General features: G+C 39.4%; 2 protein-coding genes across 2 annotated transcripts; one reads left to right on the forward strand and one right to left on the reverse strand.

The window, feature by feature from the left end:
- Positions 1-207: 207 nt before the first annotated feature.
- LOC125218131 (integrin-linked protein kinase 1-like) lies at positions 208-4,078 on the forward strand. The gene is made up of 12 exons (XM_048119735.1): positions 208-1,152; positions 1,796-1,870; positions 1,952-2,056; positions 2,155-2,240; positions 2,355-2,475; positions 2,715-2,794; positions 2,928-2,990; positions 3,106-3,224; positions 3,319-3,404; positions 3,491-3,615; positions 3,690-3,821; positions 3,926-4,078. The coding sequence occupies exons 1-12, from the start codon at positions 715-717 to the stop codon at positions 3,930-3,932; spliced, it is 1,437 nt and encodes a 478-aa protein (XP_047975692.1). The 5' UTR covers positions 208-714; the 3' UTR covers positions 3,933-4,078.
- Positions 4,079-4,264: 186 nt separating this feature from the next.
- On the reverse strand, positions 4,265-10,306 carry LOC125220653 (UDP glycosyltransferase 9-like). The gene is made up of 3 exons (XM_048122806.1): positions 10,157-10,306; positions 5,456-5,797; positions 4,265-4,996 (listed from the first exon to the last, which is right to left on the reverse strand). Exons 1-3 carry the CDS (start codon positions 10,304-10,306, stop codon positions 4,265-4,267), a joined length of 1,224 nt encoding a protein of 407 aa, XP_047978763.1.
- Positions 10,307-10,515: the final 209 nt, after the last annotated feature.

The raw sequence follows: 10,515 nt of genomic DNA on the forward strand, positions 1-10,515 counted from the left end.
CACATACTTCTATTATACTTATATTTTTGGCGTCAGATAATTGATAACGAATTCAAGATTTATGAATTTTCCGACCGACTTTCAAAGTTGCACAGTCGATCAATAGAATTGATTGATTTTTATTCTTTTCCAATCGATTAATATCCAATTATATTTATGGAAAAGAAAATGTAATAATAACGTGTGTTTCGCGTATCGAGTGGAATAAAATACATGCAAAATTATGGTGTCTTCTTCCCCTCCCATCTGTTTGGCCTCTCTCACTCAGATCCATTCCTTTTTCATTCCTTCATTCCTTTCCATTTCCGTTTGAGGGCTCTCTTCTTCTCCACCTCGATCGTCTGTCCAAAATTCCCTCCAAAATAGTCCTCAACAACTTGACAAAATTCCACACCTCTTCACACACCGCAAATTCGTTGAAATTCATCAACGGACGCATATTGGATTACTCCATTTCCCCGCAATTTTCCATTTGGGGGAGAAATTAGGTCGAACTGAAAGAAGGAACAGTGTTGGTTTGAGGTGAATCACTGATTTCGGAATTCAATTTGAGGCGAAACCGCCAAAAAAATTCAATCTTAATTAACGTAATCGAAAGGGGATTTTTTCAATTTTATTTCCCTGGGCCCTAATATTAATTGGGTGGGGGGTTATGGTTTTTGGCGTGATCAGAAACAGTTTCGTGAATTGAATTGAATTGAATTGAATTGAGTGATGGATATTGCGTCGCAATTGAAGCGCGGGATCTCGCGCCAGTTCTCGACGGGGTCGTTGAAGATGAGCCGGGGGTTCAGTTTCCAGCGGCAGAACTCGCTGGACCCGCGGCGGAACAATTTCCGGTTCAGCTTCGGCCGCCAGTCGTCGATGGACCCGATACGGCGGAATCCGGTGGCCGCGGACGGAGACGGCGCGGAGGAGGAGCTGACGGTGCCGAGCAACCTCGACAGCACAATGCAGCTGCTGTTCATGGCGTGCAGGGGAGACGTGGGGGGGTTGCAGGAGCTGCTCGATGAAGGGATTGATGTGAATAGCATTGATTTGGATGGGCGGACCGCTCTGCACATCGCCGCCTGCGAGGGCCACGTCGAGGTCGCCAAGCTTCTCCTCAGCAGGAAGGCCAATATTGATGCTCGGGATCGATGGGGCAGCACGGTAGTCTCGATTGCTATCTCTTTTCAATTGTTATTTCTTGCTCTGTTTTTTGGTTTATTTGTTGTGTTCTGCTTTTTATTTTAAATTTTTATTTGTAGTTCTGTTTTTTTTGTTGCGTTCTGCAATCTGCGTTTGGTGTTTTATTTACGTCCGTTTATGTGTTTTAGTCTCTTTATTGAATAATTAATGAGTGCTTATTCAAGATGGGACGAGCAATGGGTTTTCAACACACCAAGAAAAGAACAGGAAGTTTTGTAGGTGTGGATTTTCTTACTTATTTGGACCAGATTAGGATTAGGAAGCTTTGTAAGTGTTTAAGTGATGGATATTTTTTTGTGGCAATGGCCCTTATCTCGTAGAAGTACTTTCCCGAACGTTCTAAAACTAGCAAAATATTGAGCCTGTTTAACTGACATTTGTAGCTAATGCTTCATTGAGTAGGCTTCCTCTGTGATAACTTTATTTTGAAACTTGGCCCTTATTATGGCCCTTATTTTGTGGCGATGGCCCTTATCTCGTAGAAGTACTTTATTTTGTGGGAGGAGGACTTTTTCAAATATAGCACTTGAGTATCGTTCACGTTCTTTTGAAACTTGGACAGGCTTCCTCTGTGATAACTTTGATTGATTATTGATCATGACAGGCTGCTGCTGATGCAAAATATTATGGAAATGTGGAAGTTTTTAATATTTTGAAATCCCGTGGAGCTAACGTTCCAGTAAGTATGAATATCATCTTGTGGAGAAGCTGCTTGTTTCCCTTTCACCGCCACTAATAAAATTAATTCTCGTTTTCCTAGAAAACCAAAAAGACACCCATGACGGTTGCAAATCCTCGTGAAGTTCCAGAGTATGAGCTCAATCCATTGGACATTCAAATACGAAGAGGTGATGGCATATCTAAGGTATGGCCTTCTGTGAATGTATTGTATGCATAACGAGTGATTCTGCCTTTTCTAGGTTGTTGATTTTTAATCACTGCATCTCTTATGCCTGTGGACAGGGATCTTATCAAGTTGCTAAGTGGAATGGCACTAAAGTTTCAGTAAAAATACTCGACAAGGATGGCCATGCAGACCGTGACTCGATGTATGTGCTGCTCTTATTCCAGCTTTACTTCTAGCTTATTTATTTTATCTTTATAATAAAAGAAATTTCATATTTTTGTTATAGTTATTTAATTTTCCAATTCCTACTCTGCAGAAATGTGTTCAGGCATGAATTAACCTTGTTAGAAAAGGTTCGGCACCCCAACGTGGTTCAGTTTATTGGTGCTGTCACCCAAAACATACCTATGATGATCGTTTTGGAGCATCATTCTAAAGTAATCATCTCTCTCTCTCTGTAATCGTCTATTTTGCTATCTTGACCGTCTACTGGTGTTTTGACTGATGCATTGCTCATTTATATGAAATGTTGAATTTGGATTGTATAGTATTATATGGCATTGATGGATGAGAGGTGGTTTATAGTTTCATTAGTCTCGTATGGAATCGATTGATGAGAGGTTGTTTATAGCTTCCCTGCTATCCACTTTGCTTATTTTTGCTCTAATTTTTTCAGGGTGACCTTGCTGGTTACCTTCAAAAGAAAGGGCGGCTATCCACTTCTAAGGCGTTGAGATTTGCTCTTGAAATTGCCAGGTACTTAGGCTGATTTACAAAGACATACTCCACCTGTTCTGTTAATCTGCTCAACGAGCTATCTGGTCGAACATCCGATATTACTTATATATTTTCTTGCGTTCTGGTCTTTTATATGACGTTTATTGTGCAGGGGCATGAATTGTCTTCACGAGTGCAAACCAGAACCGATCATACACTGCGATTTAAAGCCAAAGTAAGGCAACGGAATGCTTAAGTTGGTCAGAGTGTCCGAATACTTTCCACTTAGATGGAGTGTTTCATTTCCAAATCACTCTTTTTTAATATTTGCAACTTTTGTAAGGTGCCAGAAATATTTTGCTGGATTTTGGAGGGCAGCTGAAGGTTGCAGGGTTCGGTGTTACTAAGTTATCACCGCCGGCATCTGATAAAGTAAAACTTTTGCAGCCCGAGGCCACAGATCGTTCAAGTGAGTATTTACACATTACATAAGTTCTTGATTAAACATTTTCATATATAAAGTAGTTTACGATCTTAATCTTTTCTGTCCGTGCTATTTGTAGATGTGTACATAGCACCGGAGGTGTACAAGAATGAAACATTCGACAAAAGTGTGGATGTGTACTCTTTTGGTGTTATGCTATTCGAGGTATACTTAACTATACATATTGAAGCACTTTCAGTTCGAACGAAATGATCAAGTTTCAAAACGTTTTGCCACGTTTCTTTGACCAGATGATGGAGGGGTCTCCGCCATTCTCTTCAAAGTCTGCAGACGATGCTGCTAGGCTTATTTGCTTAGATGGAAAGAGACCATCATTCAAGTCAAAATCCAAATCTTTTCCTCCAGAATTAAAAGAGTGAGTCATATTCGCCTAATCAAACAAGAAACACGTTTTCCCAGCTCACGCCTAATGCTGGTGGTGTGCCCCAGGTTGATCGAGGAATGCTGGCATTCGAGTCCCAGTGTGAGGCCGACGTTCCCTCAGATCATAATCCGATTGGATAAGATTGTCACGACATGCTCCAAACAAGGATGGTGGAAAGACACTTTCAAACTCCCCTGGTATGCTCCCGCTTTCTTTTTGCTTTCGATACGAAGTTAGAACACAAACCGAAAACAAAACAAGATAACATTCGTTGAGTTTTATATATATGCATAATTTGCAGGAAATAAGGAATGCGAGAATCCATTAATTTTCAGCGCCTAAGCTTAGAAGGAATGTTGTATTTACAGAGAATCCACACAAGATAAGCTCAAGACCCATTTTGTATCTACACACATTTGTTGAGTTTTATATATATGCATAATTTTTGTTGCCATTTCTTTTCCTTTCAAAACTTTATGTTATATTTGTGTTTTATTTTAACCAGTACCCAAAAAAAAAAGTCTCACCAAATCATCTTCGGTATTGGATCCAACAACCACATAAACAATGTTGTATTTTAGATACTGGGGAATAGACTCAAGTAAATTGGGACAGAGTGATTATTATCTTACAAAAATCTCTATTTTTCTATTTTTCCAAGTGTGGAAACAAATTCATCAATATTAGTAGCACTAGTCCCACCCTGTTCCACAGCCTCATCAGCCAAACTCTTCCACTTGCAAGCATTTTTCTTGAGCTCAATCCCTTCATCTCCTTCAACAACTTGCTTAACCCGCGTCGCGATCTCCTCTCTCCCGACGATTCCATCTTCACCCGCTCTAACCCCGATCCCGAACCCCCACACACCCTCGACAAACATAGCGTTTGTCGGCTGATCACACTGCTGTGGCATGGCCACAAGAGGCACGCCGTGGCTCAGTGCCTCGAGAGTCGAGTTCCATCCACAGTGGCTTAGGAAGCACGCCACAGCGCTATGAGCCAGTACATGTGGCTGATGACACCACTCAACAACAAGGCCTTTCTCTAAATCAAGATTCTTTATCTTATCCATCTCAGAAGCTCTCACCACCCACAAAAATGGGCAGTTGCTCATTGCTAGGCCGTGGGCGAGCTCCTCCATCTGCTCCTTTTGGAGAGACGCTAAGCTTCCGAACGAGACGTACACGACTGAGCCGCTCCCCTTGGCGTCGAGCCATTTTTGGCACGCTTCATCTTGTTTCGACTCAAACAGGTTGATGATGTGGTTCGAAACTGATCTCTTGCTTTTTTGGAGTAGCAAGTAAGTTGGTCCAACAGTCTTGACTGGCCATAGCCTTGCCATCCAATCCAATACCTCCGATGACACATCAAATTAAGAGCATGAAGCATATACACTAATATCTTCATGAGATAAAATGGTCCTTAAATTATAAAATTTGGTCCAATTCTAATTAATCTATAAATTTGAAAACAAAATACTCCATTCATCCATAAAAAATAGCCTTAATATTATATGACACGAGTTTAATGCTCAACTGACAAATTACAGAGGAGCCTTAATATTATATGACACGAGTTTAATGCTCGACTGACAAATTACCGAGGAGAGAAAAAAATGGTTAAATTAATGTCAACTTAAAATAGGTGGTGGGTCAAATATGTACAAGTTGTAAATAAGTAACAATAAACCTGTGAGAATTTTATTATAAATACACATGGAATGACTAAAACTTTGCAATTCAATATTCCATTACCATATCTTTTGAGACTGACCAGACCAAACTACGTGATTCAGCTAGCCATAGTCAACTGCACACTAAGCTTATCTAGCCCCGAGCAAGCCTCGTTGGTGCGCGATATCAAGCACCCAAGGCATTAAGGAGTCGTAGATCACGGATTTAACATGGCCGCACTCGTCCAAGAAGGCGGCCAGGCTGCACGACAGATTGGCCTTGAGACGGGCGAAGTAGGCCTCGACGGTCTCGGGCTGGGTGACTTGCTCGTGGCCGTCGGATAGGGGGTGGATGGCGATGGATGTGTGGTGGAATGTAGCGGTTTTGGATAGGGAAATGGTGGTGGCGAGGGTGACACGTAGGCCGTGGAGGGCGAGGGACTCGGCGAAGGCGGCGGCCGGGTTGATGTGGCCTTGGGCTGGGTATGGGACCATTACCACCTCTCACTACAAGAAAAACAGACTTTCCCGAGCACCAAGTCGAGATATACCGAGCACTTCCCTAGCACTGAGAGTGCTCGGTATTCGCTTAGTCGGAATTTTTATACGAGCACCTTAGAGGGCTCGCTAATAAAACAAAGACTTTTGAAATTGTTTGTTGACGTTTTTTATAGATTTAACCGACCACTATATATATGCTCGGGATAAAAAAAAATAGTATTAAATAAATTAATTTCCAATAATTTACCATGCATAGAGTTAGCTAGCAAATTAGTTCATATCAATATTTTAAGCACTATCTCAAAAAATTTGCATACATAAATTTACGGATAATTCACCATAAATATTAAAATTTATTTTGAACTTATAATATAAATATTTTTATACAATTGTTCCGAGCACTATATATGTGCTTGGAAAGTTCCGACCACTGTATAAGTGCTCGGAAATCATAAAAAATATAATTGGAAAATGCCGACCACTATACAAGTGCACGGAAATCATAAAAAAATAACTAATTATTTATCAACAATAATAATATAAAACATGTCAATATATTTTATTAGTGCATAGAAATATCTCGAAAAATTTGTATATGTACAAATTTGTGGATCATTCACCACAAATATTAAAATTTATTTTGAACATGAAATATCAATATTTTATACAATTGTTCCGAGCACTACATATGTGCTTTGAAAATGCTGACCACTATACAAGTGCTCGGAAATCATAAAAAAATATAATTAATACAAATTATTTATCAATAATAATAATATAAAACATGTCAATATTTTTTATTAGTGCATAGAAATATCTCAGAAAATTTATATACAAAAATTTGTGAATCATTCACCACAAATATTAAAATTTATTTTGAACATGAAATATCAATATTTTTATACAATTGTACGTTCCGAGCACTATATAAGTGCTCGGAAATCATAAAAAATATAATTGGAAAGTGCCGACCACTATATAAGTGCTCGGAAATCATAAAAAAATATAATTAATAATTATTTAAAACATGTCAATATTTTTTTATTAGTACATAGAAATATCTCGGTAAATTTGTATATATAAAATTTTGTGGATCTTTCAAGTCTTTTTTTTTTGACACACATTGAATAAGGTTTGTGTTAAAATGACAACTCCTCTTAAAATGACAACGTGACAACGCTTATACAGCAATATTATTAACGCTACACAGCAATATTCAATACGGTAGCAGATTATTTAGACAAAACCTATTCGCGTAATTATCACATGTATCATGCTCATAACTTGAATTAATCATGCTTTAAGAATATTGAAACCTAAAACATGCTTTTCTACGGAGCAGAAAAATACCTAATTAATTCTCCAAAGAATTGAAGATGGCTAGCTTCTTCTCCACGTGATGCTTTGAGTACTAGACCACAAATCTTCTCTCTGGTTCCCGAACTGTATCCCAATATCAGTGTGGGCTGATCTTACTAGAATACTAGGACTTAAATAAAGAAGACAGAAGAAATCCTTTTTGGAATAGGAGAGGAATTCGAAAATTCCTTCAGCTTAGGGGCTGAAATTTTCGAAAATTTTAATGAATAAAATTGTGTTATTTCTGTCTCCTTTATTCTCCTATTTATATTAAGTTCCTTTTGGGCCCAGACAGGGATCTATGGAAGGTTTTGGATATGGGCTCATCCAATTTACTTTTTACTAATTAAATTGAACCCACAATTTAATATAAGTTATAATTGGAATATTACGAGCAGCCACTACAGAAGTAATATTGAACTCTCCCCATCCAAATCCGAAATTACAAGTAATCCGGGTTTCCGTTTAACTTTCATTTCCCGTGCTTAAGATTAAAATGTCCATTAATTAATTAATGTCTGCTATTGACTTAATTAATTAACTTCTTATTAATTCCAAGAGTGGACTTAGCATGAAACACTTATTTATTATTCATAGAGTAATCAAACTCCAACTAGCTAGGTTCCGAATAATAAAACCTTGTTTCGCGCTCCTCTTGAGGACATTATCAAACGAGACTCTCCTCGTGCACGATTCAATATAATAGCAATCCTAGCACCGCTAGATATTGATCACCACTACCCAATATATCAGGATAATTGGGTTACGAAAAACCCGCACCATTTGATAAGTCAAAGTAGTGCATAATCAATACCGTATGCTCAATGCTAACCTACATTGATTAAGAAACAAATATTATCAAGACCTCGCCTTTCAGTAGATAGCCCAAGGCAAGTCTTGCTGTTAGATCCGTTCAGTGCTATACCACACCAATGTCATCTTATTTCAGTAAGGCTTAGAAATATGCGGACTGACATTGCAACCTTTCTCGATGGATAGTCAAATTCCATCTAGGTTGTGAAATTCATCTTTTTCTTTGTTTAGAACTGACCGTGTTACCTTAAAGTGGACGACGCCCACAACCGGTCTACTAAAACAAAGACTTAGACTTTGTTAAGTTAACTTATACATTTAAACATGCATTAACATCCATTAAATGTAAAACATAACAACATTATGACAAAAATAATCTGTTTTATTCCTTGGAAAATAAAATAAGAGTTTTACAGTATTCAATCACTCGAAACGTGATTTCTAGTATACAAACTCTAACAATCTCCCACTTATACTCAAAACACTTTCGAGTATACAAAATGTGCTAACGTCTAATTCTCCCACTTATACTGAAAGCGGATTGAGGTCTTGAATTAGTCGAACTCCCATTCCTTCAACATGGCTTTCATACGGCTTTACCGCTAATGCCTTCGTGAAAGGATCTGCCAGGTTGTTTTCTGACTCAATCTTGACCACTTTTATGTCTCCTCTCTGCACTATATCTCGTATAATATGATACTTCCTCTCTATGTGCTTGCTCGCTTTATGAGCCCGTGGTTCTCTCGAATTTGCCACAGCACCAGAATTGTCACAATAGATGGTGATGCTCTTGGGCATATTCGAAACCACACCTAAGTCCAGAAGGAAGTTCTTAAGCCATACAGCCTCTTTTGCAGCCTCCGAAGCGGCCACATACTCGGCTTCCATGGTAGAGTCTGCAATGCATTTCTGCTTTACACTCTTCCAAATTACGGCTCCACCTCCTAAGGTAAACACATATCCGGAAGTTGATTTTCTCGAATCTACATCAGCTTGAAAATCTGAATCTGTATATCCTAAAGGACAGAGCTCGGCTGCATTGTAAACTAGAACATAGTCCTTAGTCCGATTAAGGTACTTGAGTATGTTCTTTACGGCAGTCCAATGTCCTTGGCCGGGATTTGATTGATATCTTGCTACCATGCCAACAGCAAAGCAGATATCGGGTCTAGTACAAAGCATAGCATACATGAGACTACCAACTGCCGAGGCATATGGTATTCTTCTCATCTCTGCTATCTCAGATGTTGTCTTAGGACACATCTCTTGAGATAAATGGATGCCATGTCTAAAAGGTAGAAAACCTTTCTTGGCATCTTGCATGCTAAAGCGTCTAAGTACTGTATCGATGTAAGATTCTTGGGATAAGCACAACATTCTCTTAGCTCGGTTCCTAAGAACCTTGATACCGAGAATGTGTCCCGCATCACCCATATCTTTCATCTCGAACTGGCTGGACAACCAAGTTCGCACTGATGACAACATCTTTTTATTGTTTCCAATTAGAAGAATGTCATCTACATATAAAACTAAGAACACAACATTTCCCTTTTCAACCTTCTTATACACACAGCTTTCATTAGGGCATTTTTCGAATCCAAACTTTTGAACAGTTTGATCGAAACACTGGTTCCATGATCTAGATGCTTGCTTGAGGCCATAAATGGCCTTCTTAAGCTTCCAAACCATGTGTTCCTTGCCCTTTACCACATAGCCTTCGGGTTGTTCCATGTAGATGGTCTCCTCAAGACTCCCGTTTAAAAACGCAGTCTTAACGTCCATCTGCCATACTTCCCAATCCATGTAAGCTGCTATAGACAAAAGTATACGGATCGATTTGAGCATGGCCACTGGGGAGAAGGTCTCATCGTAATCGATGCCTTCCTTTTGGGTATACCCCTTAGCCACTAGTCTTGCCTTAAAGACTTTAACTCGTCCATCGGGTCCACGTTTACGTTTGTATATCCACTTGCTCCCAATGGCAGTACAGCCTTCGGGTAGGACAGACAAATCGTAGACGTCCTTGTCTACCATTGATTGTAGTTCCGAATCCATTGCTTTCACCCATTCGCAATGATCGACATCTGCCTGCGCCTCTGCAAAATTCCAGGGATCAAGTACATTGCTGTCCGAGGAGTGATCCATGCACTCTCCCAAACCAATGTATCTATCGGGCTCATGAGAGACCCTCCCACTGCGGCGCGGCACTACAATATCTGGAGTATTAGTTGAAATTTCTGGAATTGTTGGTACACTAGGTAATTGTTCTTGGTTAATGGAAGTTGTAACTTGAGTGAGCTCTTCAAGAGCTATCTCACTGCTGGGCTTATGATTCATTACATAGTCTTCCTCTAAGAATGTGGCATGAGTGCTCACAATCACTTTCTGATCTCTGAGACTATAGAATTCATAAGCTTTCGTTCCTCTAGGGTATCCTATAAACACACAAACCTCCGTCCTAGATTCCAGCTTAGTTGGATCCTTTTCCAATACATGAGCCGGACACCCCCATACTCTGAGATGTTCTAGATTGGGCTTTCGCCCAT

Source organism: Salvia hispanica, chromosome 4 (genome assembly GCF_023119035.1).
Source record: "Salvia hispanica cultivar TCC Black 2014 chromosome 4, UniMelb_Shisp_WGS_1.0, whole genome shotgun sequence".
Lineage (NCBI taxonomy): Eukaryota > Viridiplantae > Streptophyta > Magnoliopsida > Lamiales > Lamiaceae > Salvia > Salvia hispanica.

Bases quoted from the DNA above. Each gene is read 5' to 3' on its own strand.
- LOC125220653 (XM_048122806.1), bottom strand. From the start codon at position 10,306: ATGAATCATAAGCCCAGCAGTGAGATAGCTCTTGAAGAGCTCACTCAA. The intron at 5,798-10,156 runs GTCTCTCATGAG...TTGTAGTGAGAG, and splicing joins TGCCGCGCCGCAGTGGGAGG to GTGGTAATGGTCCCATACCC. The intron at 4,997-5,455 runs GCTAGATAAGCT...TCATGCTCTTAA, and splicing joins ACCAACGAGGCTTGCTCGGG to TTTGATGTGTCATCGGAGGT.
- LOC125218131 (XM_048119735.1), top strand. From the start codon at position 715: ATGGATATTGCGTCGCAATTGAAGCGCGGGATCTCGCGCCAGTTCTCG. The intron at 2,057-2,154 runs GTATGGCCTTCT...GCCTGTGGACAG, and splicing joins GAGGTGATGGCATATCTAAG to GGATCTTATCAAGTTGCTAA. The intron at 2,241-2,354 runs GTATGTGCTGCT...CCTACTCTGCAG, and splicing joins CATGCAGACCGTGACTCGAT to AAATGTGTTCAGGCATGAAT.